Below are 20334 nucleotides of genomic sequence, written 5' to 3' on the forward strand. Positions count from 1 at the left end.
TTTGTTTCAAGCACTTGAAGCAGGGAAACTGTCTCAGACAAGCATTCAGTGTACAAAACCACACTGAAGTCTTCAGAAGTTACTAATGCCCGGCATTCATTAGAAGGCACATGAGCAGGTTGCTCACAGCTGCCCTTGGGACCCCTCACTTAGGTCTGCCCTCCCTCCCAGCTCACTGCATCCCCGTAGCACAGCAAAAACTCCATCAAAGCAAGGACAAGTGAGTGCTAATATCTTTATTTGTTGCAGCATTGGAAGTACACCAGGTACTCGTGAGATAGAGAACAAGAAGAATACTTATTAAATATAAAAAGACAGTTAAATAGATACAAATAACAAGGTAACCTCATTCTTGCAACAAGTACAGCAGTCAGGCCCTGAAACCCAGATAACTTCAACAGCTTCAGCCTTCCCAATCAGTCATGGCTAGAACATAGGGCCCCAAATCCAAGGGATGGCTCATGTTTTCCAGCTCTCCCTCCTCACAGCATAGACAAGGGTCGACTGTCCCATTCCAGGGACAATCCTGCTTCTTCAGGAGTTTTGCTTCAGGGCCATACGCAGCCTGACCTTCAGCAAGGTTCAATCTTACTGGCTCAGTGGAACGCTGGCCCAAGCTCTGGGGTGCAAACAGAAGTAGCTCAGCTGGAGATGGGCCCTTCAAGTATATCAGGATTAGCCACAGGTCACGAGTTCAAACCATCTCTAAGGACTGGTGGAGCCACAATAAACAAGCAGCTCCCCAGGCTGTTGCCTTCCCTGCACCAAGCCACATTCAAACCATGTTCTGAGGCTCCTCTTGAACTGTACACAGTTCAGTCATGTTTTAAGAAGACAACACCTCACACCTGTGTTAGGACAGTTGTAACTATACCAGGTCTTCAGTTTTATGCCAGAAAAATCCCATACCACAAAGACTAAATGTTTTTCTTCAGTTCTCACATTTCCACTTTCAGGAACTGTTCACCTTCTGTAGAGAAGGAAGATCAGTGCTGAAACCACATGCCCACAGAACAGCAGGCACCCCCAAGCAGCACCAGAATGAAGGAAGCCCGTGTTACTGATAGAAGCCTTAACTCACTGAGGAGGAGTTTTATTTAATCTAGGAGGTCATTGTATTTCTCTAGAGTTTTTTCCTCCAGTTCCAACAGCTTCTGGAAAAATTTCTCAGCAGTTTCTTCATCCACATCAAGCTGGAAAAGAATAAGAAAGGTACTGAGATGTCACCAGTGGCAGACTGTACAGATGCTGAGGGCAGCTCTGTGTGCTCTAGAAGGGCACCCAAAGGCCATTCATCTCCAGCCCAGAGCATATTGTGGGGAAGCATCATAACACACTGATCCTGTTCTGAGCAAGATCTTCACTGCCAAAAAACCAGGTCATGGACACAGCCCATTCAAGTCAAGCTTGTGGTGCAGCAGTCACAGCCATAACACACTGTCAGAGACCAAAAGTACCTCCAGCTCCCACGCTTCCCTGCTACCACCTGAACATCAGCTGACAGTAAAAGTATTTACTGCTGCCTTTGTTCCCATAACCCCCAGCCCCATTAAGGGATTGCTCAATTAAGGAACAGACAGAACAGTCTGACTGAGCCCTGCAGCATGCTGAGCTCCACATCCTCCACCACAAACCTTCCCAGCCGGTCCTAAGAGCTTCCAGACTAGCATGGGAATGGCAGATCTGTTACTCCAGGAAAACCTCATAGATAGTCCCACAGCCCTCTCTGCTGCTCAGCACACATCTAGTTTCCTCTCCAGCCCCAGGACCTCCATCACCAACCCTTGTGCTCTGTGCCAGGCAGCACACAGCAGGACCCCAGCCAAGCTAAGCCCCCACAGCAAGAGGCTGCTTTCACCTTTCTAGGCTCCACATAGTTCTTCCCGAGTCCAGAGGTACAGCTGTGATACTTCACAAGTGGATCCAGGTATTCTGGCTTCTGCTTGAACAGCCACACCTAGGAAAAACAGCACAGAGTCACGCAGGCAGTCCCAGCCAAAAACCTATAGGTAGGGACCCATCTTCTGGCTGACATGGGTGAAAATGCCATGGGTGCTTTCATTAAGCATGGGGAGAGCAGATACCTGAAGAAGAAATTCCAAACTGGCTGCCCTGAGCTTTAACCTACCCTGTCTGCATCACCCTCTGTCTATGCACCTGTAGTTTGACAGCAAGCAAGCAGGGCAATACCTTCCACATCAGGAAAAGAAGGGGCAGAGGTTTGCCTAACCCCCCCCCCCCCACACACACACCTTCTCTGGACACCTGACAAAGGGCCCCCGTGGGATCAGCCCTGGTTACTGCTGGTCTCACAGTACTCAATGCTGTAAGGGATTCAGAGGAGAAATCCAACCCTGTAGAGGGGCTCTTGGTTAAAGCCTGCAGGTGCTGGGAAGAGCTACCCAAGAAAGAGGGCTATTAAACTAAATAGCAAAGCACTTACATGAGCTTCTGCTCCATTATACGGTGTCAGAGTGTAAGTCTTGGCAAAGAAACGTATCTGATGGGGGAAAAAAAAATACAAGAAGGAATTAGTATTTTGACCCAAAGTTTCTTTGATAAGCTCAACAACACAAGACCACCTACCAGGGATAGAAATGCTTTCAAATCTGCCTAAAGTCATTGCTGCACGCTTACAACTGAAGCATCCCTCTGTTCCCACAAGCTTGGTTTCCTGGGCCACCCACCAGACCAGCAAGCCTCACTCCACAGGCAGGAAGGCAAGCATACGGCCCACAGACACTGTGCCTCCTGCCCTGTGTGATTGTGATATGGCTGGAGACAAGTGGGTCCACAACACCATCAGTGCTAAAGACAAGTGAGAAGGCACTGCCTTCTCCATTGACAGGAGAAAGGTGATCTGCCAGGATCAGCTACTGACTGCTTGGGCAGCTGGGGCAGGCAGCCTGCAGCAAGGCCAGAACTGCACAGAGTCTGGAAAGCTGAAGCTATAAGAACAAAGGCAAAGACGGCTTTTGGGAAGTAGGAGGATAGAAAGACAGAAAACAACTTGGCATTTTCTCAGTGTTCTTTCTGTGCCTCTAAGAAAGTCAAAGTCTGTTGCAAAAACAAACAGCATGTCAAGAAACAAGGGATAAGCTTTGTCCAGAACTCCACTGCTGCTGGAAAGCATGTTATTTTGCAGGCCCTCACCAGGCTGGCACAGGAAGTCTTGCTGATGCTGCTACAGCTGAAAGGCTGAGCTCTGTCTGTGTGCAGTACTTCCCAACAGCAGAGCTGCTTTGAGGAGCTCTGCTGGGAAAACCAGGATGCACAGTACCCAAGGACAGGTTGGCAAGACCTGGCTACACCTGTTTCTCCTTCCCACAAGGAACACACAGCAGAATAAAGACACCAGCAGTGCCCTCCTCCCAGTGAGAAGCAGATACAGCAAGGCCTTTTCCTTCCATTCTCCAAGCTGTGCTTTGCACCTTCACTGGGAAACCAGCCCACAAGAAGCAGACATTCAGAGAAGGCCCTGAAAGCCACCCCAGATAACAAGCTGTGTCAGAGCATGTAGCAAGAGCAGCAGCACCTACCTGGTGTGGGTTAAACGGGTGTCATTAGCTCCCCGCTCTGTGCCCCTTGCTCCAAGAAGCTCCTAGAGAAGGAGACTGCCACCTCTCTCCTCCCAGGAAGCCTGCTGCTCCAGAAGGCCACAGGGTTGCTTTGAGGAACCACCAGCCCCTCAAACAAGTCAGCAAGCTGCCCACACAGGGCAAGCCTGTTCAATTCAACAGAAGAGCTACAGAGCCATAATAGTAGTGAGAAGCCACAAGCAGGCTGCCCTAAAGAGCTCCCTCAAACCAGCTAAAAGCCTCTTACCAAAAACATGATGGGCATCAGCAGCACCCACAGAAAAACGGGCAGAATTCTGAAGGTCATGTTGGACATAACGAGGCCAGGACAAACAACGCTGGAATACAGACCCTGCAGAGAAGAAACCAGGTCAGTCTGTAAATACACAATAGTAAAGAAGGGCTCCTATCCTCTCCTTCTGGCAGGATCTCAAGTGCACCAACAGGCACATGCACCTGAGTGGCCAGCACTTCATCCCTTTGCTCTTTAAGACCAGTTCTTTGGTTTAAAAAGGAAAGCAAAGCTTGCAAGGTAGGAACCTCTCCTTAAAGCTTCTGCTATCTGAAATACTCTGTAGTGGATGGCCCAAGCAGGAAGCCTGGTGGCTGGCAGCTTGCATGCCCCACCAGTGCAGCCACAGCCAGTTCCTATGCATTAAGGCACATATCTGATTGCAGTGAACTAATGCAGCAAGGCAACAACAATAATTACACACAGTAGGTGCTCATTAAGTCCTTCATACAATTCCTATCATCACCTGCTTATTAAATTTCCTGTTCAGAACGACACTTGTCAGGTCAGTGGCATATTTGGAGGAACTATATGATTCCTGCCCCTTGGCATGCTGATAGTCAGCCAGGCTGAAGGCAGATTCCCTTGCATTGCTGGAAGAGGTCCAGATGAGTCGCGATGGCTTTTCATTACCACAGAGCAGAGACTCGAGCTGACGAATCTGAAAAAGAATTGTCACCATGCTTTATGGCATCATTTTAACCATACTGAAAAGCTGCAGGCTCAGCTTTCCTACTAATGGTCATCCTTCATAGATGGGCTGCACGTGAGCCATGCCAAGATGTACAGGAAGTAATGAAAAAGCAGCCACAAAGTGCAGCTTCAGCCCAGGTTTCCCCAGGAAGCTGTACATGCAGTGGCAGCATCCTGCACAGCTCAATGGAGCACCTCAGAAGTGCACAGAGCCAAGCCTTGGTGGCCTCCTTGGAGAGAGAAGGAGCTGTGCCTGATTTACCTCTACCCACTGACTAAGCTTTAGATTGCATTAATCCTTACAATGACCTCGTGACTTTGCTCTTATCGTTCATTATCTGTCAGGCCTGAGGTTGCAGCAGGATCGTAAGGCAGAACCCACATCAGCACACACTGTGCTGCACTGCCCAGACCTTCACACAGCCTCACCAGGATGAAGTGTCCGAAAAGGTTGGTGGTAAACACCTCCTGCAGCCCATCCCCGTTCAGTCTGTCTGTCTGCGTCATGACGCCTTCTGCAGTGGTCAGCATATGGAGCAGCCTCCTAGAAGCCATGGGTGGGAAATAGAGAGGAAGCATTCAGATTTGAAAACCAATCTCAAGCATGGAACAGAAACGTATTAGCAGATAAGGAAAGCAGCCTAGTGCCTACATTCAGCACCCAGCAATACCATAACCATAACTTTGATGCTCAGCTCAGCTCTCCCATTAACACCCCACCATCACAAAACACTGTGACCTACAGCTGGGAAACCAAAAAACACAGAAACATTGAGAGTACGCTTCAACCCCCAAGAACACACAAGTGTTTCTCACTCCTCCCCAAGTCTGGGCTAAGCACCAACCTTCCCTCCAGCTCACAGCTGGCCCAACAGCAGGGCTCAGACCGCACGCACAGCCACACCTCCTGCTGCTCCAGGGCAAAGGTTTTCAACTAAACAAGCGTGGATTTCATTTGAACAAAAGAATCTTGAAGATCCCTTCCAATCTGAGCTGTGACTCTAAGCTGAGTTAGGGTCCATTGGTTTAGACCCTTTAGCTTTGAATCAGGGCTGGCCCACAGTGACACCCCCATCCCTACCCGGTCAGGAGCCCCTTCCAGAGAGCCTTGAAGTTGACGTGCGGGTTGGGCATGATGCCAGCATTGAGGTAGACAAAATCCAGGCGTTGGAACCTGCAGGAAGAGCAGACAGTGGGGTGAGCAGGACACGGCGGGGTCACACGGGGACAGCAGGGGGGGTCAGATGAGGACACTATGGACACCCACTCACCTGCAGCGCAGCTCCTGTGCAGCACGCAGCACGGAGGCCAGGTTACCCAGATCCACCTCCACGGTGGAGACCTGCGCAGCGGGGAACTCCTGCAGCACCAGGTCCCGGGTGGTCTCGGCTTTCTGTGTATTACGGCAGGCGAGACACAGGTGGATGCGTCCATCCTCCCCCAGCAGCCGCCTGCACAGCGCCAGCCCCACGCCGCTGCAACGGTGAGCAGCATCAAGCACAAGCAATACCATACAATACCATACTATACCATACTATACTATACCATACTATACCATACCACCACCACCCCCAACGTCCCAGCCGTCCATCCGTCCACCCCCACGCGCTCACCCGCTGGCTCCGGTCACCAGCACCACTCGCTCCATCCCGCTCCACTCCACGCTCCCGGCGCACCCCGTCCCTCCGCCCTATATCCGCCAGCCCTGCCTACGTTATGGCCCCGCCTCCCTTCTAGACCAATGGGTGATGGCACAGGAGGCGTGGCCACACGTTTGGTGGCGTGATTATGGGGCGACAGGAGGGGCGGGGCGGTGGGACGGTTGTGGGAGGGGTTTGTTTAAGCCCCCGCCCATTAGGCTGATTCCCCACGTGTCACCCCAAAGGAAATCACGACACCGAGCAGCTCTTCAGCTGGTTCTCCCGTATATACAGGTGTATCTACTGAATATATACACGCCTCAGCAATAGGGTACTGCGAATGGAGCCGCGATGAAGTAACGGTGTATAAAAAAAAAAGAGTCAGAGGGGGTCCGTGCACCGCCCTGAAGTCCACAGTTCGTCCTGTCCACATGAAGGTGCTGGGTGGGTTTCCTTAAGGCACGTGGTGCTGGGCCCACACAGTCACTGTCCCCAATAAATAACCTCAGTCCAGCTCGGAGCCCCCCAGGCCGTGCTGCCCTGTGCTCCCCCTGCCGCATTGGGACTCTCCTCCTGGTTAGTGGGTGCCTGCTGAGCACGGGGTCACTCCTCGGCGGCCGCCTCCTGCAGCTGGCGGTGCAGGTCTTGGAAGGAGGGACGGTCTTTAGTGTCCCGTCTCCAGCAGCTCAGCATTAGCTTATAGATAGAGTCGGGGCACAGAGCAGGCTTGGGAAGGTACGTCTTGGAAACAAAAGGCAAAGAGAGAGAGTTAATGCCATGTACAAACAATGGATGACAGCAAAATCATAACGTCACGGAATTGTTTGAGTGACCTTGGGTGGCACCCACCACCTCTATGGGCATTCTGTGCTACTGTCTCACTGTACTGGCCCTGGGGAGCCTGATTCCCCCATGCACTTGGGACTTCATGTTGATGGCAAAGAGCTCCCAGACACCCCATCCAGCCCCTCAGCATCCTGATGGATTCATGGTTGGACAAGGTGATCTTAGCAGTCTTTTCCAACCTTGATGACTCTATGGTTCTACGATTCTCCCCAGGCCCACAGCCCCCACCTGGTGCTGCCCACCCCGTTCCTACCTGCCGGCCCTGGTCCCGGAAGAACTCTCCGGTGTTCTCGATGACCTGCTCATCAGACAGCTGTGAGTAGGGCTGCTCCCGGCACAGCGTGAAGGTCTCCCACAGTGTCACACCAAATGCCCACACATCGCTGGCCGTGGTGAATTTGCCCTGGCGGGGGCAAGCAAAGCAAAATTGGGATAAGCAACACCCTACAGCCCCATAGATCTCCCCCCTGGAGATCAAAGCCTCCTGAACCTCCCAGCTCCATGCCCAGCACGGGGACAGAGCGTGACCGCAATGCTCTCATCCCATCTTCCAAAGGGATCCCTTTCCCCCTTGTGCTTCCTAAGGCCACCCTCCAGGCACAGTGCCATCCAAGATGAAGATGCCACCAGTGGACCCATGACACTCAGCCGTACCAGCAGGATGCTCTCCCAGGACATCCAGCGGATGGGCAGCACAGCACGGCCCTGGATGCGGTAGTAATCCCCGCTGTAGAGGTTCCGGCTCATGCCGAAGTCAGCAATCTTGATGGTGTAGTTGTTGCCCACCAGGCAATTCCGGGTTGCCAGGTCTCGGTGCACAAAGTTCAGGGATGCCAGGTACTTCATCCCAGATGCAATCTGGGTGGCCATGAAGCGCAGGTTGCTGTAGCTGGGGACACCGAGCAGGGCTGAGGGGCTGGGCGACACCGGGTGCCCCACCGTCCCTGTGCCCCCACCCACAGCACTACCTGATGGTGGGCACCTGGGCATCAGGAGGGCTCTGTGCCTCGTGGCGGGACAGGAACTGGTTGAGGTCTCCGTTCTCCATGTATTCTGTAATCATGCACAGCGGGTCATCTGTGACACACACCCCCAGGAGCCGGATGATATTTGGGTCCTTGAGCCGTGACATGATCTTGATTTCCTTCAGGAAATCATTCCTTTCCAGAACAGAAACCACAGGGATTAAAAACAGACACCCCAGCACGATGGGGTAAAGTGCACAATTGCCACAGGACATGGCAGGGGGACCTTCCCCTGGGCCTGGGGGCAGTGTGGGATGGGCTGTGTGGGCAGGAGATGGGTAGGACCCGTGGCATCCAAGTGTGCTGGAAGCTGGGGACACAGCCCAGAGGATGCAGCTGTCCCACCAGGGGCTGTGCTGTGAGGGTGGTACCTGGCATTCTTGTTGGCATCGGCCCTCAGCATCTTCACAGCCACTAGAACGGGGCAGTTGGGGCTGGCATCCAAGCCCTCCAGGGTAAATTCCTTGTCTGCAAACTTCTCCATCCCCTCCACCTCACAGAGATGAACCTGGGAAGGAGGCCACATGTGGACATATCCTCCAGCAGTGGTCTCCTTTGGTTACCACAAGCACCAGCTCCATCTATCCCAGCACACAGAGGCTTTGTGCCTGCCAGCTCCAGCTCACCTCCCCAAACTGACCCTCCCCTAGCTTCTCCTTGAAGGTCAGCAGCTTCCTGGGGAACTCCTCGACAGCTACGTCCTTTCCAGACAGCAGGTCCATGGTGAGGGCCGGCACCGAGTAGGTGTTGCCACCTGTGACGCCCTGCAGGTTCACAATCTCAGCTTCGGCGTAGTGCGGGACACCCTCGGGGCCACTGGCTGGGGATGGCTTCACGGGGCCACTGCAGCCTGGGGAGACAGCGGGGATGATCCTGCCATGGGCATGCAGCCCACAGGGCATGGGGCAGCTCCCACCCAGCGCTATGCCTGTTGCAATGTAATTGTACCACAGTGACTCCAGGAGGATCTCCCATTCCTTACCTGTGTCCTCCTCACCCGCTGTGAATTCAGGCAGCTTGCGGATCAGGCGTGAGGGCTCCTGGTAGTCTGGACCCAAGGGAAATATGCGGTCGTAGGTGGAATTGGACTCGTGCTCACTGGAGGAGGAGGAGCGATTGTGATTGAACATGCTGGATTCACTGGGCAGGGAGAGGCTGACGGTCATCTCATCATCCAGCATCCTCCGTGATGCCTGCAGGAGGGGGTAAGTGAGGCAAGAGCTGGGATAGGACCCTGGTGTGTGCTATCCCATGGGGTCCCCTGGGCTCAGTAAACTGTCCCAACAACAGATCTCATCACCATGGCCATGGCTAACCCTGAGCACACGCTCAGAACCCCTCTCTGGTACCGTGTCCCATACTGGTGGAACTGGGGAGGGCACATATCCTTGCATACCCCCGCTTGTCCCTCAGCCTGTCCCCCTCTGCCATCTGGCCCCACGGAGAAGCATTTGGACTGGTCACCACTGAGCCCTCAACTAGCTGCGGGTGGCACAGAGGCCCCACAGCTGTCTCACTCACCTTCTCCAGCATCTTCTGCCAGAACTGCCGCCACAGGATGATGACTATGATGGCCACCAGGATGAAGATGATTGCCACCAGGCACCCGATCAGGATGCGTGTGTTGCTATCGTCCATCTTGAGCGTGGGGTCTGGCAGGAGGGGACAACACAAGCTTGATCACTCTGGGGTGAGGAGAGAAACCCTGCACACTTTTCTCCATCAGATGAGGCAGATCTTCCCCTTTTGGAGCCTCTGTGCATCTTCCCAAGAGAAGGTGACCCCAGCCTCCACCAGGTTTGGTGTGAGGTGCTTTATGGTGCCTTACCGGATGTGGTGGGGGCCATGGGCATCTCCGGGGGAACTGCTGAGTTGTTGTACATGGCTGCATCTGGCAAGGGAGAAGAGGAGACTGTCAAGGATGGACTGGATATTAGGAAAAGAATTCTTCTCTGAAACAGTGGTGAGGCAGTGGCACAAGCTGCTTGGGGGGGTGGTGGAGTCACTATCCCTGCAGGTGTTCAAGGACCACCTGCATCTGAGACATGGCACTGAAAGACACGGTTCAGTTGGCACAGTTGGGATGAGCTGGTGGTTGGACTGGATGATCTTAGAGGTATTTTCCAACCATTCTAAGGACAGGAACACAAGCACCCCACAGCCCTGCTTTCCCCGTGAGCCCCAGGAGGACCCTGCAGGGCAGCGGTACCTGACTGGAAGGTGATCTCGCTGAACATCATCCAGGTGTCTGCAAAGTAGTACTGGCACTTGATGGCACTGGCCATGCGGTGCAGCAGGGGCACGGTGACAAAGCGGGCACTGGGGTTGACGTCATCCAGCACCAGCACTGAGGAGATGGCATTGGGCTCCCACTCGCCAGCATCAGAACGGAAATAGCACTGCACCTCCTTGAAGATCTTCACCCCCTTGGAAAACATGTTGTTGCAGTGCACCTGTGGGGCAACCCGTTAGCATGGCACAATGAGGGGAAGGGGATGGGGAGCACAGGGCGTGCAGACCTTCATAGTGGTGAAGTTCCTGATGCGGTCGAACTCAAAGGTGATCTCCACATAGCCGCCAGCAGTGCTCTCATTGCGCCAGCCCACATAGTCATAGCCAGGCCAGACGTGGTACTCATGGGTCTGTGTGAAGTCATCCAGCCCCGACACACCATCTGTCAGCTGGCCCAGGCCCTCTGTCATGCTGGCATGGGGACAGGGGCACTCTGTGAGCCATATCTTTACCCCTACCAGGTGAGCTCTACCATGAGACCCCCTGATTCCTGTCCAATACTCTGGTCCTCACCTGTATCCGAAGGCCCCATCATACACAGAGTCGTTCAGGTAAATGATGGTGCCGCTGGGTAAGACAAGCTGCTGCCCAGCCGGAGCACTGTAGGACACCAGCCCGTCTGTGGGGAAGGGACAGTGAGCTCAGCCCCAATGGGGTGGATGGACAGACAGACAGACAGACAGACAGGCACCCACCAAGCCATGCGCAGCCATACAGCTCCACGCGCAGACACACATTCATGGAGTGGTCGGTGACAGGGATGAAGCGGACGAAGCGTGCAATGAGTGGTGGCTCCAGGTCCTTGAGGACGATGTCGTAGGGGTTGGAGTTCCCATCCAGGACCTAGAGAACAGAACCCAGTGGGCACAACAAGGTGCTGAGGCATGGGGGAAGGCTGTGCCCTGCAGCCTCCTCACCTGCTTCCCATGCCGGTTCCGCCAGGAGATCCAGCGGGTGCCATCTCGGCTGTAGTTGATCTTGTACATAGGGGCAAACTCATTGCCGTGTCCCCCGGCGTGACGGCCCTGGGTGCCCACCAGTGTGATGAAGTGCAGGGCACGCAGGTCGATCTGCAGGAACTCCTTCAGGTCGTCAGGCTCCACTGGGATCTCAGGGCACCAGGCACCATCGCCCTCCTCCGAGTCCAGCCTGGGGCAGCATGAGGAGGACTCAGGGAGGGCCAATGCCAACCTCATGCCCCAGCAGATCCTTCCCCTTCTCAGCCCCCCCCTCTCCCTGCCTCTGCCCGCACTCACCGTCCGTACTTGGCGGCTGTGGACTCAGACCACTGGCTGGAGGCTGAGATGTCCTCATCGGGGATGTGCCCACCCGACATTCCCAGGGGGTACCGGCACACAGCTGCCAAAAAGCACATCAGCAGCGGTGGGAGAGGCCTCCATCCAGACTCTACTCACCCCCAAATTCCACCTGCATCCCCCTGCTCTTGGTAATGCTGCTCCCTGGCCTGCATATGGGTCAAAGTCAGGTGCTCGCCCTCCCGCCTGCCTCACAGGGAGTGGAAAAGTACCAGGATGGGCGGGTGGGCTGCATCCCCTGTGCAGAACTACATCCACACCGCTCCCCAGGGGTTGTTATTTCGCACCTGGCTGCCAGGAGCGCTGCTGAAAGGCCACTTGTCTGGCCCTGTTTACCATCTCACTGCCAGCTCCAACCCACAGCACTCCCCCCGCAACCAGAGTGCACGGAGCAGTGCGGGGCTGGGCAATGCCAAGCCCCAATAGAGCACATTGCGGTCCCATGTGGAGGGGTGGGCACTGAGTGCCATGTGCCTTCCTGCACGGCTTGGCACGCACTGCAGGTCAGCCCTCTGAATTCCCGAACTGTAAATCTGGTTGAGGAGAAAGCCAGCCTGGCTGGATGAGGGCTGGCATACCCATGTCCCAACCAGGAGCCGTGCCCCAGCCCCACAGCCTCTGGCTGCTGCCCAGCTCCCACTTACCAGGGTTGACCTGGGCTCTGGCTGCCAGCAGGATGCACAGCAGCAGCAGCAAAAGCAGCAGCAGCAGGGCAGCTCTGGGCAGGGCCGGCATGGCGGGAGTCCTGCAGAGACACAGTCAGAGGGTCACAGCACTGTTGCTGGGATGGGCTGAGCAACCCCTGCACTCAGAGGCACCCCGATGCCATAACCCCAATGCCAACAGGGCCAGGAGAGCCACATGAAGCCTCCAGCAGCCCAGCTCAGGACTGGCACCATCCTGAACCCAAGGACAGAAGCACCAGGGATGGCCATAAAAGTAAAGCATTGCACAATCTCATTCTGTATGGCAGTAGTATCACATTGCAGGGCACAGTTTCCTTGCCTTCTGGCTCCGAGAAATAATAGCAGGTAATTGTCTGAGATTTATAGTAAGATGGTTCTCGTGGCAGAGCCAAGCTCAGTGCTGCTGGAGCAGAGGGAGGATGCAGCAAGCACAGCCCATGAGCAAAGGGCGAGTTCCACAGCAGCACAAACACCCCCTGACTTACAGCAATCCTTGCTTTCCCTTTTCTTCTCTCCCTTTTGGAAAAGGACGTATGATGTTGTTGCCCTTTTTCCTGCTGACAGCTCGGAAAATGCAGGGAGAGGGCCGAGCTGCCAGCCTGGATCTTCAACCACACGGCTCCGGGCGAGCGCAAGGCTCCCGTTTGTGATGGCCAACTCCTCCAACGCTAAAATCTCAATTTCCTTCTGCATTCCAAGGGACATCCGCAGACATTTTTCCCACTATTCTTTCAGGCTGAGTAAACCCTGTAAGCATCAGGGGACCAGATGCCGCCGTGTCTGTAGGCGCCGGGTTTCTATATGGGCGGATGCAGGGAGCGCAGGCGGTCCCACCAGGGGCAGCAGCAGGACAGTGTGGCACAGGCAGAGGTTCCGAACGTTGGCACAGCAGCTGGAAATGGGTTTTGTTCCACCTCTTTGACAAAAGTGACCGGTCTGTCTGAACAGCTTTGCAGAAGTTTTCTGACCATTGGAAATATTTACTGCATGGCGTTTTTGGAGTTCCTCCCTGGCACCTTCTGCTGCTTCTGAGCTTCCCTCTTCCGCTTCAATTTTATTTATTTTTCTTTCCTTACCCCCCACCCCCAACCCCCCTCCCAACCCCTCTTCTTCTACTGAAATTAGCAGGGAGAATGAGCAGGGATAAAAGTAAATGAAAACAAATGGAACTTAGTGATGATCCTGAGGGCTTTCTGAGCGCACCGAAGCTGTGCCAGGAGCTGGATCCCATCTCCCCCAGAACATCCATGATGTGCCATGCTCAGGGCTGGTGGTGTTTGGGTGGGGGTCCGGAGCTGACACTACAGCCCCCAGCACGACACACTGCTGGCACAGCCTCTGCAGAGCAGCACAGCACGCCAGGCCCTGTAGTCCCTTTCCTCCCTCAAAATGGATCTTGGTTGGGCCGGAGGCAGCCCCGTTTTCTGGATCCACAATATCTCCCCAACCGCAGGCTCAGCAGGGACATCCCAATGGCACACTGCAAGCATCAGCCTCACCCTCATGGCTGCCCAGAGAAACACCAACATCACAGCCCCGTGGTGGCGGGTGCAGACGTGGCCCTGCAGAGCTGCACCCCAAACGGGCCCCCGGCAGCCGAAAGCTGTGGCCCTCCTCCTGCTCCGTGCCACGGCACACAGCCACGCAGCGTCACCTCACCATGGCGCATAGCATCACTCCACCACGGCGCATGGCATCACCCTGCCATGGCACACAGCCACACAGCCCTGGCACAGGGAGCCATGAGCGGGTCCCCGGCACTGGGATGGGGAAAGGGTGCTTGGGGGCACCCGAACAGAGTCCCTGTGACCCTCACAGCCACGGGGACACGTGTGCCTGGTTGGGGACCGCAGAGACAGCAGGGCACCACGGCCATTCTGCACCGCTGCCAGACGCACACTCCGCACCCAGCCCCAACACACAGAGTCCAAACAGATCACAGACCCCTCATGCCCCCAAAGCCCCCGGACTGGGGGTAGACACTTCCCATATACCCCAAAGGACTCACCGGAGTGGGATGGGGACGGCAGCAGGCGGGCTGCTCGCCCCTCGCCTGGGTGGCGGGAGCCAGGCGAGGAGCGAACTTCCCTGGGCTGATGCAAGATGCCTCTGCGAGCGCGCTCACATTCTGTGGATTCCTGGGAGCCGGCCAGAAATCCCACAATCCTACATCTCGCACATTTGGTTTCAATTAGGGAGCGGAGAGGGGGAGCCGCTCACCAATCCGGGCTGGCTTTTCGGCGGAGGTTATTTTCCTCGACCCGAGGGAATGTGTGCAAAGCTATAATTTACAGCAAAACCCATTCATAGAGAGGGAGAAAAAATAAAAAAATCCCCATGGTTGGGGAGGGAGCTTAAAGCAATAGGCAGCGCTCTCCTTTCCGGCACTCACCCCACAGTAGTGGGATGCGTGCAGGGCCTTGCTGCGACCCTCCTGCACCCTGTGAGTACCCACAGGGCTCCCTAGAGTGGCTGATGGAGCAGTTCCCTGAGACACCACCCTTGTCGTATGTGGGTGCCACCCCAGTCCAGGCCCTGGGTAGAGCATGGCTTAGGGCTCCCCCGGGCCATGCACCCATACCCCGCACAGGACACAGCAGGAGCTGGAGGCTCTGCAGGTTGCGTGCTGAAGTTGGGCTCTGACATAATTTCCAGGCAGCTGCTTGGCACCGTGACCACTGACAACACAACACAGCGTGGAGGAAATAATAATATTAGGTTTTAATCGTGTTTTGTGCAATAGTATCAGGCTGTGGCAGTGTGCTGGGGGCCCCTTTCTCCCCATTGCCAGCCCCAGTGCTGCAACCTCCTGGGGGTAGTGCCACCCTATGCCCACCACCCCTATGTGCCCGCCAGCACAGCCACCCCGCACCTCCCACTACCCAGAGGCAGTGCCCACATAACTTGGCAGTGGGAAGTGCTGCTCCATCCCAGGACCTGATGCAGAAGTGTTGGTGTGTAAACAGCCCAGCAGCCAAGGCAAACACCAGCTGCCCCCCCCCGCAGTGCTCTGAAACCCCTCATGTGGGACATAAGCATCCCCAGGATTCCCCCACATCACCCAGCCCGGTGCCCAGAAGGACTGGGATGACAGCGGCACACAGCCACCACCGCACAACAAACACCACCAGGTGGCAGCCAGGAGGGACATAGAGGTTTAATGGGGCAATTCCAGTTGTGCAACATACAAAGTATGAGGAAAAAGGGGGTGGGTCATAAGAAGGATCCTATAAAAAAAATAGCCATGTTGCTTCGAGAAAAATAAAAATCCAGGGTGGTTAACCCCAGTCCTGTACCATAAAACCCCTCTGCAGGTACACTGACCATTGGTATGTACAGGCTTATAGTTACACACCCACAGTGCAAAGAGCAGCACCGCAGCTGTGCTACACAGTGGGGGCATCCACCGAGTGTTTGGTTTTTAAATTAAAACATAAACAGAAGCAGACAACAGGCTGGAGCCAGGCACAGCTTCAGCCATGCCATGTCTGAGCACGGCCGGGTCCCAGTGCTGCCTACAGGCCGTTATGCACCAGCTCGTGGGTCCCGTCCTCATCGATGACCAAAGGTGCACGGAACTCCCGATCCTTCACCAGCTCCTCCAGACCCTAGCAGAGCAGAAAGCAGCCTGTTAAACATGGGGAGAAGGGCGGGTACTGCCCCACAGCAGAGCCACGCTTACCTCCCCGCCGTAGGACACAAGGGGGGAGATCTCACACTGGATGGGCACGTCGCTGGCATCCTTCAGGCTGCAGAGAGAACCCAGAGTCAGCCACTCACAGGCAGTAGGGGGCTGGTGTTGGCAGGCTGCTGGCACATGGCCCCCCTCCCCGGTTAGCAAAGCCCTGTGTACTCCCCCAGGTAGGCGTGAGCTGTGGTTTAGATAGGGGCAGCAGCTAGAAGAGGAGAGAGCTCAAGGCACAGCTTTAAGGAGGATCTATGTTTGCACTACAGCAGCACCATGCCCCCAGCCCTGCTGCATCTGATGCTCCCTCTTCCTGCACCCTGCTGCCACAGGGACTGCCCCCAGCCCCTGCAGTACCACCCCAGGGTGCCCCTTTCTGGACAGTGACAGCACAGTGGTGCACGAGATCCTGGCACCTGTGTCCTCCTTAGGGTCTGGCTGCTTTAGAGGTAATCATTAAACATTAAAACCATTCAGCAGTGAAGAACAAAAATGTGGAACTGCCACTACCTGCAGCTGTTATCCCACATTCTAACTGCACGATGGCATCTATAAAACTGGCAGCACCCAGAGTCCTGAATTAGAAACCAAGAACCCAGGTGCATCCATCAGAAGGTAGCAGTGCAGTGTCTAATGAAGGGGATGGAGGGCAACCAGTGGGAGTGCCCTCCAACCCATTGGTGCATCCTTCTGAGATAAGCCCAGTGCATGAAGCATGTGCCTGCGGAGTACACTGCTATTAGAACAATAATTTTAACACCACTCTATGCTTCCCATGCTTGTAAATCACAGAATGGTCTGGGTTGAAAAAAGGACCATAACCATCTTGTTTCAACCCTGCTGTGACATGCAGGGTCACCAACCACCAGACCAGGCTGCCCAGAGCCATATCCTGCCTGGTCTTGAATGCTTTTAGGGGTGGGGCATCTACAAGTGCCATCAGCCATGCTGGTATCAGCCTGGATCCCGAGCCCAACAGTTGGAGTCCTTGAGTACAGCTGGCTATCCCCACTACGGCCCACATGTGCAACATCAAAGTCTGTGTGCAATGCCTTTCATCCCATTCCAGCAAGCAACCTGCTGGGTGTCAGGCAGACCCTGGGAGACATCAGCCACCTCCCTGTGTCCTGGGGCTACTCCCCACCAGCAGGGCAGGCACCAGCTCACCACAGCAGCACAGAACCCTTCACCTTTTCCCAAAGCCTCTGCGGAAAGGAGCACCAGGAAGGAGCAGTGCCACCACTCTCCTACAGCAAGACATGCCTGCAGGCAGCATGCGCCCGAGCCCCTGTTAGTGCCCGGTCACCTCGCTCCGCCTGCAGCCTGTTAGTACCTACACCCAGCCCCGCCACCATGCAGCCCGGTGGCACGTATAGTTACTTGTCTTTGACATCGGCCGGGGTGGCATCTGACCTTCCGTTTGTGATGCTACGTGGGAATAAAGAAGGGTTAAGAAGGATGGGAAAGCCATCCCCAACTCGCTCTGCTCGGTGCTGTCTCCAACCAGAGGCAGCAGTCTCTTGGTCAAGGGGTGCTGTGATCTGCTGGTGGCAGCGCTGAGTGCAGAACCAGCACCAGGAAGGCTGAGGGCTGCCCAGTGTCCTACAGCCTGCCCAGGGGGACAGAGGAAGAGGCTCTGCCCTTCCAAGGAAGCAGCAGCAGCTCACCGGGGGATGGCGGGGAGGCGTGTGCCATTCTCATCCACAAAGTGTCCCCCTGCGTTGAGCACCCAGCGGTGGTGCAGGGACATCAGGGCGTGCCGTGCCGTGGTGGGGTTGTCCTTGCCGTTCTGGCTGTCTGCATTCTTCAGAGGAGAGAACTCATCCTCACGCAGCACCTCGTACACCACAAACTTCCTGGGGAGGAGAACGGGACAGGGAGGGTCAGGTCTGCTTTTGTGGCATCCCCAAAGACACATCCCCACCCGTGGCCCAGGGACAGACACGCAGCCATACTTGGAGAACTGGAAGATGTCGAAGACAAACTTCTCCATCTTGATCCCGTTGGGCTTCTCAGGCTGGATCAGCTGCCCCGTCTCAATATCCACATGTGGGATCTTCTTCTCAGCAACGTGGTGCTGCAGCTGCGGCTCATATGTGCTGCGAGGGGCCAAGAGAGCGGAGCCTAAGGCGGGCACAGGGACACCACGCCAGCCACGGCTCATCTCATCTGGAGGACCGGGTCCAGGATATGGAGCTGAGCCCGTACTTGACGACATCTTTCAGGAAGGAGGTGGTGAAGTAGTGGTTGGCGATGTTGCCGGCGTTGAAAAGCAGCCGCCCGTCTGGGCCCCGCTTCTGTGCGGTGTCCAGGGAGATCTCACTGTACTCCACCACCTGGTAGACGCCATCCACGCGGCACACCACGCCGACTGGCTCCGTGGGGTTGGTCTTCTCCACCACCTGCCCAGGGAAGGGCATCCGGGTTTACTTTCTCCTCTTGCCAGCCAGAGGGAGGGACGGCTTTCCCTTCCCAGCTCCGACAGCACCAAGGTCGGTGAGATCTACTGTCTGTTTGCCAGAGCCGAGCCCAAAGCAAACATAAACACTCAGGACCTTTTGCTGTTAATCCGGCCTTTGAGCAAAGCTTTGGGTGTGCGACATCCCACAGCTGACACGTGGAGCTGTGCTTGGTGTTAGCTGCACCCACTGCATGTGTGTCCGGGATGACACGGCTGAAACGGGGCTGAGAAAGCCAGGGTGGGGGCAGCCCAAGAACCATACCTTGGCCCCGCAGTCTGCTCCCTTCTCCAGGCAGAACCCGATGAACCTGGGGTCAGCCACCTTCACCAGGATGTTGTCCACGCAATAGACATGGACGCTCTGCACACCCCTCCGCTCCATGTCATCCACGATGCCGTGCACTCCCAGTGCCCGGTACAGACCCCCGTTGCCATCTGGAGTGGGGAAGGAGCATTAGTCAAGGCTCTCCTCCTCAGCACGGCCAAGAAGCGGGGCTTGAAGGCTCCCCACACCAGCTACACCCCACCCCACATCGCCTGCCAAACCGGCACCTCCCAGCCTGTGTCACTCACACACGTCATGGCCCAGCTGCCGCCTGCTCCCATGAGAAGGGCCGGGCTGGTTAACAGTGGGGAGCCCAGCTGGGGGAGTGGGGAACAGGCACTGAGCCCCTCACGGCCGCTGCCTGCCACAGACCTGGTGCCATGGCGATCTTGCCCTTCTCCTCCAGCAGGATCTTCCCATCGAAGCCCAGCGCGGGCAGCATGCCCTGCTGGAAGAAGATGACGTTCTCCTTCTTCAGGCCGAAGTAGCGGTGCTTCTGGAAGAACTCCTTGGTGGATTCCATGGTCCGCCCGCTCGTCATGATGTACCTGCAGGGGGTGGACACAGGGTCTGGCATCCTCACTCACTTACAGAGCCCACCCTCAAGGTGCCAGTTGGGGGCACCTCGCAGCAGGGAAGGGTGAGCCCAAAGGACACACTGACCCACAGAGGCCCGCCCCGCCCGGTGCGCTCACCACGGGATGCTGCACGCCGAGCCGTGCCGCTCCTCCGCCAGCTGCTGCAGCCGCAGCAGGCGCTGGGCCTGCAGGTGGAAGAGGCTCTTTCGGGAGGGCAGCCCCACTTCGTACATGCCCTTGGGGTAGGGGACGCCCAGGCGCGTTCCCTGCCCTCCGGCCAGCAGCAAAGCGCCCACGCGCCCCGCCGCGATCTCCGCCAGCCCTGCGCGCGGGACGGACGGGACACGCGTGGGGCTCCGCACACCGGCCCCGCTCCGCGCCCCGTCCCGCCCCGCACCTACCGCGGCTCTCCCAGGCCGGCAGCGAGCGGCGGTCGCGGGAGGCGCTGCCCAGCACGTCCCGCGGTACCGGCTCCAGCCTCGAGTCCGGCCCCGCCGCCGCCGTCCCTCCGCCGCCCCTCGCCCTGCGGAAGAAGCGGTTGATCTCGGCCACGTCCATGTCGCTCAGCTCGGCCGCCAGCTCCCGCCGCTCCTCCGCTCCCAGCAGCGGCCAGAACCGCAGCACGTGTTCCTGCCCGCCCGCCTCCAGCCGCCGCCGCAGCGCCGCCACGTCCAGCTCTCCCGCAGCCTCCATCGCAACGCAACGCGCCGCACCGCCGGCCGCCCCTTTTATAGCGTCCGCCGTCACGCAGCCGAACAGCAGCCGGAGGCGGATCCTCCCCTCGCGTTCTCGCCGTCCCGCCCGCCTCGCACCGCCGCCAACCGGAGGCGGGGACACGCGCATCCCCGCAGCTCGGCCAACGAGAGCTGGCGTAGCGGGGAAGGACCCGCCACGTCGGCGTTGGGAGGAGGCGCCGT

General features: G+C 56.5%; 3 protein-coding genes across 5 annotated transcripts; all 3 read right to left on the reverse strand.

Moving 5' to 3' along the window:
- Positions 1-221: 221 nt before the first annotated feature.
- On the reverse strand, positions 222-6295 carry HSD17B7 (hydroxysteroid 17-beta dehydrogenase 7). The gene is made up of 9 exons (XM_015869450.1): positions 6177-6295; positions 5835-6038; positions 5645-5737; positions 4993-5107; positions 4337-4531; positions 3826-3930; positions 2444-2500; positions 1859-1957; positions 222-1193 (listed from the first exon to the last, which is right to left on the reverse strand). Exons 1-9 carry the CDS (start codon positions 6209-6211, stop codon positions 1098-1100), a joined length of 999 nt encoding a protein of 332 aa, XP_015724936.1. The 5' UTR covers positions 6212-6295; the 3' UTR covers positions 222-1097.
- Positions 6296-6469: 174 nt separating this feature from the next.
- Positions 6470-14524, reverse strand: DDR2 (discoidin domain receptor tyrosine kinase 2). 2 transcript variants are annotated; one of them, XM_015869442.2, is made up of 17 exons: positions 14377-14524; positions 12327-12427; positions 11623-11725; positions 11284-11515; positions 11062-11209; positions 10880-10985; positions 10594-10777; positions 10284-10527; positions 9903-9965; positions 9596-9726; positions 9057-9267; positions 8701-8924; positions 8446-8582; positions 8018-8209; positions 7704-7938; positions 7303-7452; positions 6801-6944 (listed from the first exon to the last, which is right to left on the reverse strand). In XM_015869442.2, the coding sequence occupies exons 2-17, from the start codon at positions 12415-12417 to the stop codon at positions 6807-6809; spliced, it is 2589 nt and encodes an 862-aa protein (XP_015724928.1). In that variant the 5' UTR covers positions 12418-12427; positions 14377-14524; the 3' UTR covers positions 6801-6806. The 2 variants fall into 2 exon arrangements, with proteins under 2 accessions (XP_032302232.1, XP_015724928.1); XM_032446341.1 differs by lacking the exon at positions 14377-14524 and having other exon boundaries at positions 6470-6944; positions 12327-12445.
- A 976-nt stretch (positions 14525-15500) lies between these two features.
- UAP1 (UDP-N-acetylglucosamine pyrophosphorylase 1) lies at positions 15501-20298 on the reverse strand. Of its 2 annotated transcripts, XM_015869443.2 has the most exons (10): positions 19819-20298; positions 19535-19739; positions 19212-19387; positions 18777-18949; positions 18262-18455; positions 18009-18152; positions 17721-17909; positions 17434-17481; positions 16051-16117; positions 15501-15976 (listed from the first exon to the last, which is right to left on the reverse strand). In XM_015869443.2, the coding sequence occupies exons 1-10, from the start codon at positions 20258-20260 to the stop codon at positions 15884-15886; spliced, it is 1731 nt and encodes a 576-aa protein (XP_015724929.1). In that variant the 5' UTR covers positions 20261-20298; the 3' UTR covers positions 15501-15883. The 2 variants fall into 2 exon arrangements, with proteins under 2 accessions (XP_015724929.1, XP_015724930.1); XM_015869444.2 differs by lacking the exon at positions 17434-17481.
- Between the last annotated feature and the right edge of the window lie 36 nt (positions 20299-20334).

This window comes from Coturnix japonica, chromosome 8, assembly GCF_001577835.2.
Source record: "Coturnix japonica isolate 7356 chromosome 8, Coturnix japonica 2.1, whole genome shotgun sequence".
NCBI lineage: Eukaryota > Metazoa > Chordata > Aves > Galliformes > Phasianidae > Coturnix > Coturnix japonica.

Coding starts and splice junctions, on each gene's coding strand:
- HSD17B7 (XM_015869450.1), bottom strand. CDS start 6,211: ATGGAGCGAGTGGTGCTGGTGACCGGAGCCAGCGG. Junction 5,738..5,834: donor GCACAGGAGCTGCGCTGCAG/GTGAGTGGGTGT, acceptor CTCTTCCTGCAG/GTTCCAACGCCTGGATTTTG. Junction 2,501..3,825: donor TGATGCCCATCATGTTTTTG/GTAAGAGGCTTT, acceptor TTCCCCCATCAG/ATACGTTTCTTTGCCAAGAC.
- DDR2 (XM_032446341.1), bottom strand. CDS start 12,417: ATGCCGGCCCTGCCCAGAGCTGCCCTGCTGCTGCTGCTTTTGCTGCTG. Junction 10,528..10,593: donor GGAACTTCACCACTATGAAG/GTCTGCACGCCC, acceptor GTTGCCCCACAG/GTGCACTGCAACAACATGTT. Junction 8,583..8,700: donor GGGAGGGTCAGTTTGGGGAG/GTGAGCTGGAGC, acceptor CCTCCTTCCCAG/GTTCATCTCTGTGAGGTGGA.
- UAP1 (XM_015869443.2), bottom strand. CDS start 20,260: ATGCGCGTGTCCCCGCCTCCGGTTGGCGGCGGTGCGAGGCGGGCGGGA. Junction 19,740..19,818: donor GCCGGCCTGGGAGAGCCGCG/GTAGGTGCGGGG, acceptor TCCCGCGCGCAG/GGCTGGCGGAGATCGCGGCG. Junction 15,977..16,050: donor TTGTGTCCTACGGCGGGGAG/GTAAGCGTGGCT, acceptor CTGCTCTGCTAG/GGTCTGGAGGAGCTGGTGAA.